Source organism: Pristiophorus japonicus, chromosome 6 (assembly GCF_044704955.1).
Source record: "Pristiophorus japonicus isolate sPriJap1 chromosome 6, sPriJap1.hap1, whole genome shotgun sequence".
Taxonomy (NCBI): Eukaryota; Metazoa; Chordata; class Chondrichthyes; family Pristiophoridae; genus Pristiophorus; species Pristiophorus japonicus.
Genome location: NC_091982.1, coordinates 174831713 through 174852856, shown reverse-complemented (window position 1 = coordinate 174852856; position 21144 = coordinate 174831713). Strand labels below are relative to the sequence as shown.

At 42.6% G+C, this 21144-nt stretch overlaps 1 protein-coding gene across 1 annotated transcript in view; it reads right to left on the bottom strand.

Annotated features, from left to right (window-relative positions):
• The window catches only part of chrnd (cholinergic receptor, nicotinic, delta (muscle)), an 83562-nt gene extending 65623 nt beyond the window's left edge, over positions 1-17939 (bottom strand). The window contains exons 1-3 of the mRNA XM_070883401.1: positions 17285-17939; positions 13035-13180; positions 4417-4461 (exon numbers count right to left, since the gene is read on the bottom strand). Of these exons, the coding sequence (XP_070739502.1) occupies positions 4417-4461; positions 13035-13180; positions 17285-17336 (243 nt within the window). The 5' untranslated portion in view covers positions 17337-17939. The remainder of the gene's footprint in view (positions 1-4416; positions 4462-13034; positions 13181-17284) is intronic.
• Between the last annotated feature and the right edge of the window lie 3205 nt (positions 17940-21144).

Here is a 21144-nt window from a genome sequence, read left to right as displayed (position 1 = left end):
CAAAGGTTGCAGTAAAAGTTGTGGGCAGAGTCCAGTGTTTGAATGTATCAACGTTTTCTTTGCAATCACTAGCTACACAGAATTGTGTATTATGTTTTTAATCTGCGTAATTACGGTGAAACTTCATTAAGGCAGATGTGGGGCCAAAGGTGCATGCTGCAGAGGCGAGATTGAAACATAGAACATAGAAGAAACATAGAAATCTACAGTGCAGAAGGAGGCCATTTCGGCCCATCGTGTCCGCACTGGCCGACAAAGAACCAAACGACCCTCGGTCAGCAGCCCTGAAGGTTACATATAAACCTATGAGCAATGAACAATGGCGGAAAGGTAAAGAGCATCCGGCCCAACCAGTTCGCCCCACACAAGTGCAACCCCCCTTACACTGAAACATTCTACACTCCACCCCAACCGAAGCCATGTGATCTCCTGGGAGAGGCAAAACCAGATAAAAACCCAGGCCAATTGGGGAAAATAAATCTGGGAAAATTCCTCTCCGACCTATCCAGGCGATCGAAACTAGTCCAGGAGATCACCCTGGTCGTATTCGATTGCCTGCAGTACTTACCAACATATCTGCACCAGTCAACAAGAGGTTATCCAGTCTAATTCCAAAATACCAGCTTTAGGTCTGTAACCCTGCAGGTTACTGCACTTTAAGTGCCCATCCAACCACCTTTTAAATGTGGTGTGGGTTTCTGCATCCGCCACCCTTCCAGGCATTGAGTTTCAGACCCCCACAACCCTCTGTGTGAAGAAGTTCCCGCTCAAATTCCCTCTGAACCTTCCACCAACCACCTTAAAACTATACCCCCTCGTAATAGACCCATCCACCAATGGAAATAGGCCCTTGCTATCCACTATATCCAGGTCCCTCAAAATTTTATATACCTCAATGAGGTCTCCTCTCAACCTCCTCTGTTCCAATGAGAACAAATCTAGCCTACTGCTTCTTCAGAAATTCCACTGTCTTCCACCATGACTGAGTGAAAGAGAATCAGAAGGCAGGGACCAGGGCATGTTCTAGGGTCTGGTTAAAAAAGTATTGATAGAAACACAGGAGCTGGTTACCTAATTATTCTTTTGGGGAATATGGAACAGAAATTTAAAAAGAGTACTATACTGCACAATTCCTGATCTGCATCTGGAGTTAGGCATTGCTGAGTAAAGACTGCACTGCTTAGCACTAAAGACGGCAGAGACAATTAAACTGGAGAAGCCCCTGGTGCATCCTAGCCACTGGTGACTGGAGAGCAAGCCATGCACCCACAGACTAGGTTTCAGAGGTCTCAGGCCCAGCAAATAACACTCTCCTACTTTAAAAAAAAGAAGGAAAGTATTGGCTGCTTTCTTGTGCCTTTACATTTTGTTACTATAAACACAGATACATTCAGTTGTCTCAATGCAGGATCAGGTCTTTATTAGGAAATCATACTACACAATTCCAGTATGAGTGTTCAACTCTTAAGAGTTCATACTTCACAAATCCAGTATGAGCTGCTATACAATGGTTCACTCACATCTCTTATACCAATTTTACCTTTGATCTCCACAGTCCATGCATACCACCAACAAATCAGAGTATATCAAAGATACATACAAATGACAACAGAATAACAACATGAACCCAACATTCTTGCACTTACCTCTTCTCAATTTCTTCTAATTATATTGGGCCTGTAATTCGGACCTTGCCGAAGTGTACAAAGTGCGCACGCACCCGGCGAGGCCTCGCAAAAGGTTTTCGGGGCGTAATGCGCATGCGCCGAAAACTGGCTTTTCCGATCTATCAAGATTTCTCTTGACAGATCCTCCGCATCCCTGGGAGAATGACATTCACACAGGAGAGATTGGGCTATTTGCCTATCTCTTGCCCAGTGAATGTCCTTCAAACTTTTACGTCTGGTAAAAGCAGGCATATAGCTTACTTTTGCTAGCGTAAGAGTTTTAAAACATATAAAAATTAAATGTAATCATACATTTTTATGTTAAAAACCCTGTCCATTAAGGTAAGTTTATTTTAAACCCTATTAAAACAGATTAAAAAATTCCAAAAAATATATATTTTTTCTAAAACATTTAATTAACTTTAATTTCAATTAATTTTAAATATGTGAAGTGCTTTTTCATTTATTATGTTGTGTTTCTTGTTTTAGGGGGTTATTCTCATTGATAATAATGGGAACTCGACTCGTAAAAACGGAGTTCCCATTATTATCAATGAGAATACTACCTAGTGATTGGTGGTCCAGGCCCACGTGACTCCAGCATTTTTGTACGTACAGGGAAGTCATCTCCCCGTATGATCGGAATCGAAGGCGCTTCTGTGACCACCAGGTATTTTCGCAACATTTTTCCAGATTGGAGGAGTTCGTCCGAAGGAAGCCTCCAACCAGAATTTTCCCCCATTATTACCATGGTTATAAACTCTTCCGATCATTTTATTACCATGACCACAAGTGACCTGATCCCCGACCTGATAGGTACGCAGGTCAGCCTTCTGATCTGTGGAGATAGTTTTGCTCTGTACCCCCTTACACAATTTACAATTCCATGCTCAGCAGAAATCTGTTTTAACTCATTGTGTGCTGGTCCCACAAACAGTCCAGAAAGGACATCGAGGTACTCGGGTAATATGAACCCTCGTTCCCACAGAAAGCATTTTTTAAAAGAGAATAAATAATTCAGATAGCTACTGCAATGCCTATAGAGTACACAGATAGCAATTTACAACAAAATAAAACTGAAATTACTTTGAGGTAATCAGGACACCCCAAAGTGATTCACAGCCAATGAAGTACTTTTGAATTATAGGTACTGTTTTTATATTGGAAATGTGGCAGCTAATTTGTGCACAGCAAGGTCCCACAAACAGCAGTGAGATAAATAACCAGATAATCTGTTTTAATGATGTTGCTTGAGAATAAATGCAGACCATGAGCTTGGTGACAGTTTTGAGGGCCTGGTCTTCAAACACTCTTTTCCTCAGGCGGCCGAAGGCTGCACTGGCGCACTGGAGGCGGTGTTGGATCTCGTCGTCAATGCCTGTTCTTGTTGATAGGAGGCTCCTGAGATAAGGAAAGTGATCCATGTTGTCCAGGGCCACGCCGTGGATCTTGATGTTCCCATGACACTGGGAGCACTCCAGTAAAAGCTGAAATCTTTATAAAAACTAGGAAATTAACTGTACTGAGGGAAATACACGGTTAAAGTTTAATTAAGAAATAATTAATTGTTGCACAGGAAATGAGGAGAGGATCACATCCCATAAAGTATGGTTTCATTAAAAGATCAATGAGGTGAAATCATGCTGCCCAGTAGTTCCTCTGTCTACATCAAGATCCATGGCGCGGCCCTGGACAACGTGGACCACTTCCCCTATCTCGGGAGCCTCCTATCAACAAGAGCAGGCATTGACGACGAGATCCAATACCGCCTCCAGTGCGCCAGTGCAGCCTTCGGCCGCCTGAGGAAAAGAGTGTTTGAAGATCAGTCCCTCAAAACTGTCACCAAGCTCATGGTCTACAGGGCCGTAGTAATACCCGCCCTCCTGTATGGCTCAGAGACGTGGACCATGTACAGTAGACACCTCAAGTCGCTGGAGAAATACCACCAGCGTTGTCTTCGCAAGATCTTGCAAATCCCCTGGGAAGACAGACGCACAAACATTAGCGTCCTCGTCCAGGCCAACATCCCCAGCATTGAAGCACTGACCACAATTGATCAGCTCCACTGGGCAGGCCACATTGTTCACATGCCAGACACGAGACTCCCAAAGCAAGCGCTCTACTCGGAACTCGTCCACGGCAAATGAGCCAAAAGTGGGCAGAGGAAACGTTACAAGTACACCCTCAAAGCCTCCCTGATAAAGTGCGACATCCCCACTGACACCTGGGAGTCCCTGGCCATAGACCGCCCAAAGTGGAGGAAGTGTATTCGGGAGGGCACTGAGCTCCTCGAGTATCGTCGCCGAGAGCATGCAGAAATCAAGCGTAGGCAGCGGAAGGAGCGTACGGCAAACCAGGCTCCCTGCCCACTCTTTCCCTCAACAACTGTCTGTCCCACCTGTAACAGAGACTGTGGTTCTCGTATTGGACTGTACAGCCACCTAAGCACTCATGCTAAGAGTGGAAGCAAGTCTTCCTCGATTCCGAGGGACTGTCTATGATGATTATGTCTGTTATCTTAATGAAGACATTCACCAGTTTACTATCAATAGATTAACACTTTCACTAAAATACAGGGCAGAGAAATTTAATATAATGTCATTAATGCATTCATATGGTATTGATATTTTAAAAGAAGATTTGGTAGAGAAGTTTTAGAATCTGTTAAAGGTTGGGTTTGTCAGTGCCCAGGTTTACAAAATGTAAAGAGAGTTCAGAAATATGGTACAGGGCAGGTTCCTTTACTCACATGATCGATCCATACATTTGTAGTCAGAGTCTCATCAGCTTCTTTCTATAAGGAATTGAAAACAGAAATACATTAGAGCTGATATATTTAATTGCATTTCATTTAGGCATGTATGAAAGACCTACATGAGGGTCATATGCTAAGGGCTTCACACCTTCCGGTGTACTTTAATGAATTTCCACAAAGCCATCCCATGATGCTGCCTGAGAACCTCTTCGGTTTGATGAAGATCCTTCCTGTGCAGAATATATATTTTTTGCCAGTTTGCATCCATAGTTCGTGTCCGTTCAATGGTTATATGGGGCTTCTCTTGGATAAGTGCATGAGAAATAGAATTCACTAAACACTTCAATATCATGGCAGGCAATAAAACTGGAAAAATGTTAAACGTGTGATATTCTGAAAGAACTTAATACTACAGTGGGTGAATTTTTGTCTCTCTCAATTACAAACAGCCCAATTATATAATCCTGTAATAGTGCTGACAGGGCTGCAAAACATCATGGCCTCCAAGTAACTAACATTGTGTGATTTTGTAAAGTCAACTCACTTCTATATTTAGAATATCTGTATAAATTCATAGAATCATAAAATAGGGCGTTGGTGAGACCACAACTGGAGTACTACGTACAGTTTTGGTCTCCTTATTTAAGGAGGGATATACTTATACTGGAGGCAGTTCAGAGAAGGTTCATGAGGTTGATTCCTGAGATGAAGAAAGATTGAGCAGGTTGGGCTTATACTCATTGGAGTTTAGGAGAATGAGAGGTGATCTTATTGAAATGTATAAGATTATGAGGGGGCTTGACAGGGTAGATGTAGAGAGGATGTTTCCCCTCGTGGGGGAATCTATAACTAGGGGGCATAGTTTCAGAATAAGGGGTCGTCTATTTAAAACGGAGATATGGAGGAATTTCTTCTCTCAGAGGGTCGTGAATCTTTGGAATTCACGACCCCAGAGAGCTGTGGAGGTTGGGTCATTGAATATATTTAAGGTGGATATAGACAGATTTTTGAATGATAAGGGAGTGATGACAAGGGTTATAGGGAGTGGGTGGGGAAGTGGAGTTGAGGCCAAGATCAGATCAGCCATGATCTTATTTAATGGCGCAGCAGGCTCGAGGGATCAAATGGCCTACTGCTCCTATTTCTTATGTTCTTATGTACAGTACAGAAGGAGGCCATTCGGCCCATTGAGTCTATGCCGGCTTTCGAACAGCAATCCAGTTAGACCCCCTTACCCTGCTCTTTCCCCTTATCCCTGCAGATTTTTCTCCTTCATTTGCCGGTCTGCACAGAGTGGCATTAAATGGAGTGTACTTAAACAAAGTGTTTTATTTTGGAATTTGGAAAGAGTGGGAATTTGGAGAAGTGGGGAAGGAGTTGTTGCTTTTTGCCTACACTACTTGTAGTGCTTTGTGTTACAGGTAGATATTTAATTTCATTACCTATAACTTAATCGAGATCAATTAAGTAGTCAAGAAACTAAACTGTAAACTAAGTTACCTAAATACAAATGTAATTAAATTATAGGGATGGCAGTGCAGGTGGTGTGCCTCAACTGCAACATGTGGGAGTTTGTGGAGCGCATTGCGATCTAGGACAACCACGCTTGCAGTAAGTGCCTGCATCTTGAGGAACTTCAGCTGAGAGTTGTTGAGCTGTAGTCTGAGATACAGACATTGCGGGGCATCAGGGAAGGGGAGAGTTACCTGGACACTGTGATCCAGGAGGCAGTCACACCCCTTAGTTTCGGTAGTGGTACAGGTCTGGTTAGTGGTCAGGAACAGGAGGGTGTTAATGCAACTCAGGCAGGTAAGTGGACCCCAGGTGCCGAGCTGGAGGAGCGTCAGCATTTGTCCTTATCCAACAGGTATGAGGTTCTTGCTGCCTGTGTGGATGAGGGAAAACCTGCAGTATGGATAAGCAAGCTGACCATGGCGCAGGAACGTTGTTGTGGTAGGGGACACTACAGTCAGAGGGATAGATAATGTTCTCTCCAGTCGCGATTGGGAGTTCCGAAGGTTGTGTTGCCTGCCCTGGTGCCAGGATTAAAGACATCTCCTCGCAGCTGAAGGAGAACGGAGTGGGAAGGGGAGGATCCAGTTATCCTGGGCCATGTAGGAACCAATAACATAGGTAGAACTAGCAATGAGGTTATGTTGAGAGAGTTTGAGGAGTTGGGTCCCAAATTAAAAAGCAGGACTTCAAAGGTAATAATCTCTGGATTGTTACCTGAGCCATGCGCCAATTTGCATAGGGATAAGCAGATTAGAGGGTAAATGCGTGGTGCAAAGAGTGGTGTGGGAGGCAGGAGTTTTGCTTTGTGGGGCACAGGCATCAGTACTGGGGAAAGCGAGAGCCGTTGTGTTGGAACGGGCTCCACTTAAAACGGGCTGAGACCAGTGTCCTGACGAGTCGAATAACTAGGGCTGTAGGACAGAACTTGAAACTAATGAGCAGCTGGGGGAGGTGGGGGCTGCGGGGGTGGGGGGGGAGGGGGGAATGGGGGTGATGGGAGGATTAAGGAAGAGTGAATTTAAAAGCAACAAGAGAAATGTCAAGGCTCCAGAGCAGAGCAGTTTGGAGTAAAAATAAGCAGAATGGGTCAGGAAGGGACAGAGAAAGTAACAAAGGTTAGTGAAGACTAATGTAGGTCCCTTGCAGTCAGAATCAGGTGAATTCATAACAGGGAACAAGGAAATGGCAGACCAATTGAACAAATACTTTGATTCTGTCTTCACTAAGGAAGACACAAATAACCTCCTGAAAATACTAGGGGACTGAGGGTCTAGTGGGAAGGAGGAACTGTGGGAAATCCTTATTAGTCAGGAAGTGGTGTTAGGGAAATTGATGGGATTGAAGGCCGATAAATCCCCAGGGTCTGATAGTCTGCATCCCAGAGTACTTAAGAAAGTAGCCCTAGAAATAGTAGATGCATTGGTGGTCATTTTCCAACAGTCCATGGACTCTGGATCAGTTCCTTTGGATTGGAAGGTAGCTAATGTAACCCCACTTTTTAAAAAAGAAGGGAGAGAGAAAACAGGGAATTATAGACCGGTTAGCCTGACATCAGTAATGGGGAAAATGCTGGAATCAATTATTAAAGATGTAATAGCAGCGCATTTGGAAAGCAGTGACAGGATCGGTCCAAGTCAGCGTGGATTTATGAAAGGGAAATCATGCTTGACAAATCTTCTAGAGTTTTTTGAGGATGTAACTAGTAGAGTGGATAAGGGAGAACCAATGTATATGGTGTATTTGGACTTTCAAAAGGCTTTTGACAAGGTCCCACTCAAGAGATTGGTGTGCAAAATTAAGGCACATGGGATTAGGGGTAATGTATTGACGTAGATAGAGAACTGGTTGGCAGACAGGAAGCAAAGAGTGTAAATAAACGGGTCCTTTTCAGAATGGCAGGCAGTGACTAGTGGGTACCGCAAGGTTCAGTGCTGTGACCCCAGCTACTTACAATATATATTAATGATTTAGACGAAGGAATTGAATGTAATATCTCCAAGTTTGCAGATGACATTAAGCTGGGTGGCAATGTGAGCTGTGAGGAGGATGCTAAGAGGCTGCAGGGTGACTTGGACAGGTTAGGTGAGTGGGCAAATACATGGCAGATGCACTATAATGTCGATAAGTGTGAGGTTATCTATTTTGGCGGCAAAAACAGGAAGGCAGATTATTATCTGAATGGTGACAGATTAGTAAAAGATGAAGTGCAACGAGACCTGGGTGTCATGGTACATCCGTCATTGAAAGTAGACATGCAAGTACAGCAGACAGTTATGAAAGCAAATGGCATGTTGGCTTTCATAGCTAGAGAATTTGAGTATAGGAGCAGGGAGGTCTTAATGCAGTTGTACAGGGTCTTGGTGAGACCACACCTTGAGTATTGTGTGTAGTTTTGGTCTCCTAATCTAAGGAAGGACATTCTTGCTATTGAGGGAGTGCAGTGAAGGTTCACCAGACTGATTCCTGGGATGGCAGGACTGACATATGAAGAAAGACTGGATTGATTAAGCTTATATTCACTGGAATTTAGAAGAATGAGAGGGCACCTCATAGAAGCATATAAAATTCTGATGGGATTGGACAGGTTGGATGCGGGAAGAATGTTCCCAATGTTGGGGAAGTCCAGAACCAGGGGTCACAGTCTAAGGATAAGGGGTAAGCCATATAGGACCAAGATGAGGAAAAACTTTTTCACCCAGAGAATTTTGAACCTATGGAATTCTCCACCACAGAAAGTTGTTGAGTCCAGTTCGTTGGATATATTCAAAAAGGAGTTAGATGTGGTCCTTACGGCTAAAGAGATCAGGGGGTATGGAGAGAAGGCAGGAGTGGGGTACTGAAATTGCATGGTCAGCCATGATCATATTGAATGGTGGTGCAGGTTCGAAGAGCCGAATGGCCTGCTTCTGCACCTATTTTCTATGTTTCTATGTTTCTATAAGACATCAGTGACTAGATTGACATCAGGGAAGAATAGAAATAAGTCAAAGCTGAAGGCACTATATCTGAATGTGCGAAGCATTCACTACTTAATAGACGAATTAATAGCACAAATAGAAATTAATAGGTTTGATCCAATAGCTATTATGAAGACGTGGTTGCAAAATGACCAAGGTTGAGAAGTAAATATCCCAGGATACTTAACTTTTAGAAGAGATAGGCAAAATGGAAAAGGAGGAGGGGTAGCCCTGATAATAAAGGATGGGATAAAGAAAGTAGAGAAAAAGGATCGTAGCTCGAATAATCAAGAAGTAGAATCAGTTTGGGTGGAGCTAAAAAAACAGGGGCAGAAAACATTGGTGGGAATTATTTATAGACCCCAAACATTAGTTGTAATGTAGGGCAGAGTATAAATCAGGAAAATAGAGGCGCATGTAACAAGGGTAATACATGGGGGACTTTAATCTGCATATAGACTGGGCAAACCAAATTTACAGTGATAGTGTGGAGGACGAATTCATGGAATGTATACAAGATAGTTTTCTAGATCAGTATGTTGAGGAACAAACTAGGGAACAGGCTATTTTAGATCTAGTATTGTGCAATGAGAAAAGATTAATTAATAACCTTATAGTAAAGGGGCCCTTAGGGAAGAGTGACCATAATATGATAAAATGTTCTATTAAGTTTGAAAGTGGTTTAGTTAAATCCGAAACTGCGGTCTGATATCTAAACAAAGCAACCACTGTAGGTATGAGGGGCGAGTTGGCTGAGGTAGATTGGGAAATTCCATTAAAATATATGACAGTAGACAAGCAATGGCTAGCATTTAAAGAATTAAGACATAATTTACAACAAATATATATTCCTTTAAAGCATAAAAACCCCACAGTGGTCCAACCGTGGCTAAAAAGGGAACGTAAAGATAATATTAGATCAAAAGAAGAGGGTTATAATGTTGCCAAAAAGAATAGTAAGCCTGAGGATTGTGAAAATTTTAGAATTCAGCAAAGGAGGACCAAGAAATTGATAAAGAAAGGGAAAATAGAATATGAGAGTAAACTAGCGAGAAACATAAAAACAGGCTGCAAAAGCTTCCATAGGAATCTGAAAAGGGAAAAATTACCAAAAGTAAATGCGGATCCCTCACAGGCTGAGACAGGAGAAATCATAATGGGGAATAAGGAAATGACAGAGAAATTAAACAGATATTTTGTGTCTGTCTTCAATGAAGAAGACGCAAAAAATCTCCCGGAAATAGTGGAGAACCAAGAGTTTAGCGAGAATGAGGAACTGAAAGAACTTAGTATTAGTAAAAAAAGTAGTACTGGAGAAATTAACGGGACTGAAAGCCGATAAATTCCCTGGAACTGATGGCCTGCATCCTAGGGTTTTGAAAGAGGTGGCTATTGAGACAGTGGATGCATTGGTTGTCATCTTCCAAAATTCCATAGATTGGAAGGTAGCAAATGTAACCTCACTATTAAGAAAGGAGGGAGAGAGAAAATGGAGAACTACAGACCAGTTAGTCTGATATCAGTACCTATAGTAGGGAAAATGCTAGAATCTATTATTATGGACATGGTAACAGGGCACACAGAAAATAATAATAGGATTGAGCAGAACAACACGGATTTCTGAAAGGGAAATCGTGTTTGACAAATCTGTTTTTTGAGGTTGTAACAAGCAGAATAGATAAGGAGGAAGCAGTAAATGTGGTGTATTTGGATTTTCAGAAGGCATTCGATAAGGTGCCACACAAGAGGTCATTAAACAAAATTAGGGCTCATGGGGGTAATATACTAGCACGGATTGAGGATTGGTTAACAGACAGAAAACAGAGTGTAGGAATAAACAGGTCATTTTCGGGTTGGCAGACTGTAACTAGTGGGGTGCCGCAAGGATCAGTGCTTGGGCCTCAGCTATTCACAATCTATATCAATGATTTGGATGAGGGGACCAAATGTAATATATCCAAGTTTGCTGATGATACAAAGCTAGGTGGGAATGTAAGTCATGAAGAGGATGCAAAGAGGCTTCAAGGGGATATAGACAGGCTAAGTAAGTGGGCAAGAACATGGCAAATGGAATATAATGTGGAGAAATGTGAAGTTATCCACTTCGGTAGGAAAAATAGAAAAGCAGAGTTTTTTTAAAATGTGAGAGATTGGGAAATGTTGGTGTTCAGAGGGACCTGAGTGTCTTTGTACACAAATCACTGAAAGTTATAATGCAGGAACAGCAAGCAATTAAGAAAGAAAATGGTATGTTGGCCTTTATTACAAGAGGATTTACGATTAAGAGTAAAAAGATGTTTTACCGCAATTATATAGGGCCCTGGTGAGACCACACCTGGCGTATTGTGAACAGTTCTGGTCTCCTTACCTAAGGAAGGATATACTTGCAATAGAGGGAGTGCAACGAAGCTTCACCAGACTGATTGCTGGGATGGGGGGATTGTCTTTTGAGGAGAGGCTGAGAAGACTAAGTCTATATTCTCTAGAGTTTAGAAGAATGAGAGGTAATCGCATTGAAATATACAAAGTTCTTACAGGGCTTGTCAGGGTAGATGCAGGGAGGATGTTTCCCCAGTGTTGGGGAGTCTAGATCCAGGGGTCACAGACTCAGAAAAAAGTATTGACCATTTAGGACTGAGATGAGGAGTAAGTTCTTCAGTCAGAGGGTGGTAAATCTTTGGAATTCTGTACCCCAGAGGGCTGTGGATGCTACAGTCATTGAGTATATTCAAGACAGAGATCGATAGATTTGTGGATATTAATGGAATCAAGGGATATGGGGATAGTGCAGAAAAGTGGAGTTGAGGTAAAAGATCAGTCATGATCTTATTGAATGGTGGAGCAGGCTCGAGGGGCTGAATGGTCTACTCCTGACTCCTATTTCTTATGTTCATCTGTTCTTATCCAATTCCCTTTTGAATGTTAATATTGAATCTGCCTCCACCACCCTATCAGACAGTGCATTCCAAATCCTAACCACTCGTTGCGTGAAAAGGTTTTTCCTGATGTCTCCTCTGGTTTTTTTGCCAATGACCTTAAATCTGTGCCTTCTGGTTATCGATCCTTCAGCCATTGGAAACAGTTTCTCTTTGTTTACTCTGTCTAAACCCTTCATGATTTTAAACACCGCTATCAAATATCTTCTTAGCCTTCTCTGCTCCAAGGAGAACAACCCCAGCTTCCCCAGCCTACCCACGTATCTGTAATCGCTCATCCCTGGAACATCTAGTACATCTTTTCTGTATCCTCTCCAAAGACTTCATGTCCTTTCTAAAGTGTGGTGCCCAGAATTGGACACAATACTCCAGCTGGGGCCGAACTAGTATTTTCTATAGGTTTAGCATAACTTCCTGGCTTTTGTACTCTAGGTTTCTATTTATAAAGCCCAGGATCCCACATGCTTTATTAACTGTTTTGTTGAGTTGTCCTGCCACCTTCAAAGATTTGTGCACAAGCATCCCTGGGCCTCTCTTCTTGCACCCCCATTGGCCCGGACAAAGGGACAATGTCTGATTCATGGGCGACATATCAAGCAATCCACCAGTTTTTATATGACTGCTGGGAAAATTTAATAGTATGTGACACTTAAAAGTAAGTGAATGTATATGGGAGTTAAAATGGTTTCAGCCTTTCTAAATAGCAGAAAAGTTGAGAGCAGTGATGACCTTGAATGTCATTGGTAGTGCCATGCATATGTTGCAGATTGTCAGGTGTCTTTGAAGCAGATGGCAAACATATATCAAAATAGCACAGTACTGTAAGTACCTGTAATGTATACATTTGAAAAAGATACAAAGTCTGTTCCCCTTCAAGAGCTCCCGTGCACCTATAACTTTCTTTGATCTCAGTTTTTATGCTACCCTGGCACCAAATTGGTAAATTGCACCAGTTATTCATTTAAATATTTTTTCATGCATTCTGGGGCCTATAGAGAGAAATAAAATATGAAAAATGGGTGGAAGAGTAAAAGTGAACTGTATAATGAGTGCTAACTAATTCAATTTTTTCTAAAGTTAGTGCTTTCATTGTGCAGAAACACAATAGAATGTAAAAATGTAATTGATTTCACTTAATTGGCAATTTGTACATGTTGTGTTAGTGGACTGAGGGGGCAATGCCCCTGAATAGCTGTTGACTTACTAATGAAACGAGATTGGAGAGGGTTAAACCAATTGCAATGTTCACCACTTCATCCTTCTGCTGGACTGGCCGTACATCTTTATTATACTTTTTGACTACTAAAAGATCGTTAATCAGCCTCTCTTCATCATTCTTACCAGAACATCCTACAGACAAAAGGAGAAAGAACACCCGTCATTTGGAATGTATAGAGAAATTTCCCCACCAACTGAAATATCTTATCAAAACAAGAGTCAGAACATCTATAGCTTGTGACTTAAAAAAAAATGACTTTGGTAATCACACTGAAAAAAAGAAAAAGACAGCGAGACATCTCATGTTGGGTTCTGATTTTCAGGCTGAACAGCAATTAAACTCTGATTGACCTTACCCTGAACAGTCCCTTCACCAAACTATTAAACTCTGATTGACCTGAGACTTGATAACTTAACAGCAATTAGATCTTGTTGGCTTAAAGAGACACGTTTCCAACTTAATAGCAGGATAATATATAATGTATTACATGGAATAACATGCCCATTCTTATAAAATAGCATATCACCTGACGTACCATGAGCAGCATCATGGGGAATCTACTGTTATTTAACTAATAGGGCCGAATTTCAGCCTCCCAAAAAGGCCACATACCGCCAGAAAGTGGCGGCGGAGTCAAGCAGCCGCCGACTTCCAGTCCAATGGCCGCCACGATCGAAATTCACCTTGGGGATTTTTCTGGCGGTCCCCACTTCCCCCCCGCAGCTGCCGACCGTCCGAAGCGCATCATCAAAGCATGCGCCGCCCATCTCCCGCACCGCCATGGCACCTCATGTGAAAGTTAGCTGAAAAAATCATAGGTCCGCCACGCAGTGCCACGACAGCTTTTTGTGTCGGTGCACCTTCCTTTCACTGTGTGAGCCACGGCAGCGCGGCGGCCCTTCAAGGGGAGGGCACATTGCTGCAGCTGCCTTGTTTTTTTTTGTCGGGCGACTTTCTGATCCTTCGAACAATTATGGCCCTGGGTTCAGCCGGGCCGTCAACAGGCAGCCTGGCAGCCTCTCTTGGGTGCCAGGCCGCTGGCCCAGCCAAAACCCTCCCTGGTGGCCCAGTGGCCCAATCGCTGCTTCTCTCCCCTTTAAATCGGGGAGAGACGTGGTGACACACATGTGCACTGACATCAGCACCGCTCAGCAGCGGAGACTCTGTCCCGCCCACCACATCCGACCCTATAGAGTACTTACCGTCGCACTTCCGTCCCCATTATGACTGACTTCCAGTTCGCTCCAAAAAAATTGCCAAAGAGTTGAAAATGGATCAAGAGGCCACCTCGTCTGACGTGATGGTAAAAACACTTAGAAAACGGTAGGTGTGCCCGGTTTCCAGTGGGGGTGAATTTCTATCCCAATGAGTTTTAACAACATTTTTGAAGTTCTTATTCCCAAAGTATAATAGTTTTTTGTGAATATTTAATTCATTTTAAAATGGATTATGCATTGTAGTTCATTATGTATTTCTATAAATGACTTTCTTTTTCCTTTATTTTGCTGTGATTTGAGAGGCTGTAGTTGTGTAACTGGAGAGTTTCTCAGTATGCTGATTAACTATTCTGATTAGTATCCAGAACAGTTGCTCATTTCTCCTGCAAGGATCTGGTGTTGAGTAATCTTGGGGCTTTTTTTCAATCTTCCATGGTAGCTTATATACTCCCAATTCTATAATTTTGTCAGAGATTCCAATCACCTGTCTCCTCCACCCTCATTTCCAACAACATGTGGGAGAAGCTCATGGACGTCCTTGTCACTAAGATTGAGACCAACCTTTCAGCTGCCTCTTCTGCTTCCCTCCCTCTCCGAGCTCACCAAGCCAAACATCCTCCCCCCCCCACCCCGTTCCTAGCCTAGAACTTGTATCTTCCTCTAGTTTCTCTCCTATCTCCCTTCGTGCCCTCTCTTATTTCATCTTGTCCAAGGGACCCAGCTTCTGCACTCTCGACCCTATTCCCCCCAAACTGCTGAACACCCAACTTGCCTTCCTGGCCCCCTTGTTAGCTGATATTGTTAACGGTTTTCTCTCCTCATCAACACCCGCAATGTTCCCTCTTATTTTTGGGAGTGGGTGCAGCCCCTTTGAGGTCATCCAAAACTTGGAGTTACGAGTTCACCTATCACCCCTGTGCTCACTGACCTATATTAACTCCCAGTTAAGCAATGCCTCCATTTTCAAATTCTCATCTTTGTTTTCAAATCCCTCCATGGCCTCGCCCCTTCCTATCTCTGTAACCTCCCCAACCCCTTCAACTCCATGAGATCTCTGTACTCCTCCAATTCTGGCAAACCCGATTTTAATTGCTCCACCGTGCCTTCAGCTGCCTGGACCCTAAGCTCAGGAATTCACTCACTAAAACTTTCAGCCTCTCTACCTCTCTCTTCTCCTTTAAGACACTTCTTAAAACCTGCCTCTTTGACCAACCTGCCCTAATGTCTCCTTATGTGTCATGTTGTCAAATTTATTTTGATAATGTCCTGTGACGCAGCTTAGGATGCTTTACACCATTAAATTAGCAATATAACTGCAGGCTGTTGTCGTTCGCATAGCCCCTAACTAAATTTGACGTTCATCCCTTTGGATTTCAACATTTAAAAAAATATTGTTTACTTGAACAGCAAAATGAGTACGGACCTCATGGTACGACTGCTGATGGAAATAATATTATGATCTACTTTCTGTTTTTTCACCTCCCCATCATAATTCCTTTTTCAGAACTTCCAGAATTTAGAGTTCTGGTGTGATTACCTGCAATCTCTTTAACAACAGTCACTGAACTTCAGTGTAATTCATTGTATATGTGGAGCTTTGCCATATTTCAGAGCCACTATCAGGCGCTGTATAACTATGCAACCCCTTTTTTCATATAAGGTAGATTTAGGGCTCTCAGCAATACCATTACCGTCTGCTCATAATATTGCGTTATTTATCTAGGATTTTTGTATTAATAACATATGAGAAATAACCTAGATAAACGTAAAGGAGTTTCAAAAATCTCACATTGATTTAGTGCCAACTGCCAGCCTTGGCTTGTTGGCAGCCCCGGCCTGATGCTGGGCTTCTATCTGTTGCCGGGCTTCTGCCTCTTGTCAGCCTTGGCCTGTTGTTGGTCCCGGCCTGTTGCTGTGCTCCTGCCTGTTGTCGGCTTCAGTCTATTGTGTTGTTTGGCCTGTTTTCAGCCCCTGTTGTTAGCCCCAGTCTGTTGTTAGCCCCAGCCTGGTGCATTTTACACAGCAGTGAGTTTTGGATCCTTTTAATATTCCTACTACATTCGCTAACTTCAGCTCCCTCTGCTTCACTATTCTCTATAGGCAATGATTTCTGGGTCTCTTTGATATACCCTACCTCCGGACTATACAGCTTTTTTTCTGCTGCATTGGCTTCAAGAGCATTGGGATCTATATCTACTTAATTGTCCTACATTGGTTGTATTTAGTTCTTTCCATTGCCCAATATGCCTGTTGCTATGACCTTAGTTTTAAGTTCATTTTTTGTCAATTATTTAAATTGTTGAAGTTTTTGTTTAAGTCTCATTATATTCATTTGGTTTTGTGATCATGATTAAAAAATATTATTGATTGTTTAATAAGGAAACACCATTTAACGCATAGCTGATTCCTGTCACCCTGGACTAATGCACAAAATGTGCTTAAAAAGTAGCTGCTACATATAGTTGTAACTTTTCCTTGTGACTGTTCCCCAGCTATGCCTATTGCAGGTTATTGGGAAATACTAAAAAGTTTTAGATAGATGCTGAACTGGACTTCTGATGTTGGTTATTGTCAACTCATGAACAGTGATGATTAAATGTAGATGCTATTCGTGCTATAATGGCTAGCTCTCTGTGGGCTGCAGGAGTGTTTCTCCACCCAAACTAAAATGGACAACAGTTGCAAATCTTAGATTAAACAGAGAACAACTGCACTCAGATTTTGTATCTTGCGTGGTTCTTTCTGTAAATATCGCAAGTCCCGATTTACGAAAAAACTATAGTCAAAGTTTCTGTGCACATCATTTAAAAGAAGACTGTCTACTTTTGAACACGACAAAGGAAATTCAGTTCTCTTGAGATTAAAAGAACATTTTTAATTTAAACCGATTTAAAACAACAGTCCTGTCTAGGACCAGATCAAAGAATCCTATTAGCTTAAGCCGTAAGAGATTTCCATTATCACACAAAAACTGAACGGAAACTGAAACTTTTTCAGTAAGAATCAGACTTAACTTACCTGTATAAAACAAACAGGTGATGAGAAGGCAAACGGCATGAATGTTCCACATTTAGAAAAGAGAGTGATTCTGAATGTAATGGCTGCTGTGTGCGTTTGGTAGTTTTTTAACTGCTTTTGTTAGAAGGGCACAGAGAATCTGAAATCTGATCCAGGGTTGAAACTGACAGAAACAGCTGCTGGCGCAGATAGATATAGAATAAACTCACTTCCATGTGAAGGGACTGGAATCTCACAACGTGGGTGGGGAATCTGTTGTGATTCATATTCCACCTGAAGGCCATCTCTGATTACACAAAAAAAATGCTTGTATTCACTTCATGTTTTATGGGACAGACATACCAGCCATCCGTCATTTTACTGCTCATGGCACTGGTAATTTCAGGGTATCCCCGTGATTTTCTCAGGGTAAAACTGAAAAGGAAATGCAGTATAACACACAAAATTGTAAAAAGTAGCACTTATAGGAAACTGTAAAAAAAAGATTTGATTGCATTTGACACATCGAAACCCTGTCACTAAATCATAATCCTCATCAACAACAAGGACTTGTATTTATATAGCGCATTTAATGTATTAAAATGTCCCAAGGCGTTTCACAGGAGCGTTATCAAATAAAACTTGACATCGAGCCAGATAAGAAGATATTAGGGGGGCAACATGGCCTCTTTTTCAGAGACCCGTTAGCGCCTCTAGGGGGGGCATGACACTTTTCACCTGGGGGGGTGGGGCCACTGCCGGTTCCTGGGAAATTGCCCGGGAGTTAGCAGAGACGGATCTACCCTGTCAAGCCCTGTAAGAATTTTGTATGTTTCAATGAGATCACCTCTCATTCTTTTAAACTCTAGAGAATATAGGCCTAGTCTACTCAATCTCTCCTCATAGGACAATCCCCCCATCCCAGGGATCAGTCTGGTGAACCTCCGTTGCAATCCCTCTATGGCAAGTATATCATTCCTCAGGTAAGGAGACCAAAACTGTACACAATACTCCAGGTGTGGTCTCACCAGGGCCCTATATAATTGTAATAAGATGTTTTTATTCTTATACTCAAATCCTCTTGTAATAAAGGCCAACATAACCTTTGCTTTCTTAATTGCTTGCTATACTTGCAAGTTAACCTTCAGTGATTCGTGTACAAGGACACCCAGGTCCCTCTGAAAGCCAACTTGGATATATTAAATTTGGTCCCCTCATCCAAATCATTGATATAGATTGTGAATAGCTGTGGCCCAAGCACTGATCCTTGTGGCACTCCACCAGTTACAGCCAGCCTGCCGTTTATTCCTACTCTGCTTTCTGTCTGTTAACCAATCCTCAATCCATGCTAGTATATTACCCCAATCCCACAAGCCCTAATTTTGTTTAATAACCTCTTGTGTGGGTCCTTATCGAATGCCTTCTGAAAATCCAAATACACCGCATCCACTGGTTCCCCCTTATCTATTCTACTTGTCAAAACCTAATAGATTTGTCAAACATGATTTCCCTTTCATAAATCTGTGTTGACTCTGCCCAATCCTATTATTATTTTCTAAGTGTCCTGTTACTACGTCCTTAATAATAGATTCTCGCATTTTCCCTGCGACTGATGTCAGGCTAACTGGTCTGTAGTTCCTCGTTTTATCAGTGATTGGGTCTGCAACTGCACCCATAATGAGTAGTACCAGGGTTGCCAGAATTTAGGGATAACCTTCCCAAGCGGAGTACAGGGCTGCTGGAAAAACTGCATGTAATGTACAACTGACTTCCCATTTCAAATCCCATCTCATTGTTGTGCAGGGTTTGCGAAACCTTTCTTCTGATCTCATTTAAAATTTAAACTGGAAGCCTTGAATACACAAAACAAAAAAAAGCAGACAGCAGTAGGATTAAAGACTGTGGCATTCCTTGCCACACCCGTCAAAAACCAGGATTGGCTTCATGGAGATCTGGAGAATGCACATCAAGCATCCTGCAACCCCCAGCACCTCTCAGAGTGATCCCAGCAACAGGTCTTCCTCTGCTTTAACAGCAGGGTTGTCTGGCAGGAACATATAAAAAACTTGAGTGGACAGAGATTCTCTTTGCATGCCTGAATTTCAGACTGACCAGCTGTTGGCAGGAATGCAATCCCAGGGATCTGGGCGTAGCCATTTATCATCGAATACCAGACGAAGCAGCTAAGTGCAGAAAGCAGCCCCTGGACAGGTTTGGTCAAACTCTGAATGCAACGTGCACTCAATTTAAATATCCAGGCAGAAACATTAATTAGCTTGACATAGACGTGCTTATGTCTAGATGTAACATTTACGTTGGATAAAAAATAAATTTTTCCAGTACTGGGAATAACCTGCATTTCTGCATGTTCTAGTCAATTTGTAGTTGGAGAATGTGAGCAACAGTCAAAAATTGCAAGAGATTTATATTTGTCTGTTGTAATGTGAGGGAACATGGCTGAAGAATTTGCTGGAGTTCTGTGCCATGTTAACTATTTTAAATAGAGCATTAAAGTTGGATATATTTGGATGTATTCTGCCATATTTATGTGTAGCACCAACCTCCTCCTAGCCAGGAACACCTGTTCCTGATATCCTGATTATGTGACAGGCATTCTCAGAGGTATTGCTGCTTGCTTCTCAGTCAATACAATGGAGGTAACTCCAATTGGTAGACACAGGAAGAACAATTTGCTTTGAAAATTGTTTTCAAATTAGAAAATCACCCCATGGTGCTTTACAGAGGGAATTTTATTTTTTAAATGAAATGGACAGTGATCCACTGTGGGAAATTATAATAATTGACCAAAGGTCCAATTGAAATAAGAGTTTTAAAGGGGAGGAGATAAATAGAGAGGTGCAGAGATGTCTCCACTGCATCTGATTTGTCACACTGCTTGTCTGACATTCAGTATTGGATGAGCAGAGGTTTTCTCCAATTAAATATTTCGAAGACTGAAGTTATTGGGGGTGAAATTCGGTCGCGCCTCATTTGAGGTGGTAACCCAGGTGGAGCGGTAATTTTAATGTCTTGAAAAAGTTTATACCCTCCACCCAGAAATTCGTCAGAATCGGGTGAGGAACTGTACACCAGAGCTGGGGGGACAATAACGAAAGTTTGGTCAGTAAATTTGGTGGACCCATTGCGCATGTGTGCAACTCCAAGTCAGACCTCGGGAACAGCCAAGTGTTAAAGGCGCGGCAACTCAAGTTCATGCATGCGCCGTTCCATCTCCACAGGGTCTTCACAGCGCGAAAATGGAGGAGCAAGGAAGACGGCAGCTTTCTACCCGCTTCTCACCCACCACCCTTGATGTCTTGCTGGAGGTAATGGATAGTAACTGGAGTGCTCTCCAGCTTGGAGGGGGACGAATGCCAGCATCTCGGGATTTCAGAAGGCTCTGGAGGGAGGTGGCTGAGCATGTTACAGCCCACAACAGCGACCCAATGTTGCAATACATTCAACGGCCTTACTAGGGTCGTCAGGGTGAGAACCCTTTCTATTCACCTTCCAATGCCTTCATGTGAACCTCACTCTCTCGCACAATGTAAAGATTTTGCACTGCCTACCCTTTCTCTATGTCTACCAGGCCATGCTCCTCATTGCTGAAGCCAGCCTGAGACCTCTCCATCGCCTCACCAGACATGCTCTGCCCATCCAAGCATCTCTCACTTTCTAGCTCCTTTCTCAGCCTGTCCACCTAGCAGCACCTTTCAACTCTTCATATGCAGTCCATGTCATGAGCCTCATACTTACTGGTAATTGCACACATCCAATGTGTGATGCCATGCAGGATGAAATGCCAATATGCGCACTTCACCATATTACTCGTGAGTACCCGACTGCAGACACATGTGGCACACCAGCACCTATTGCAGGAC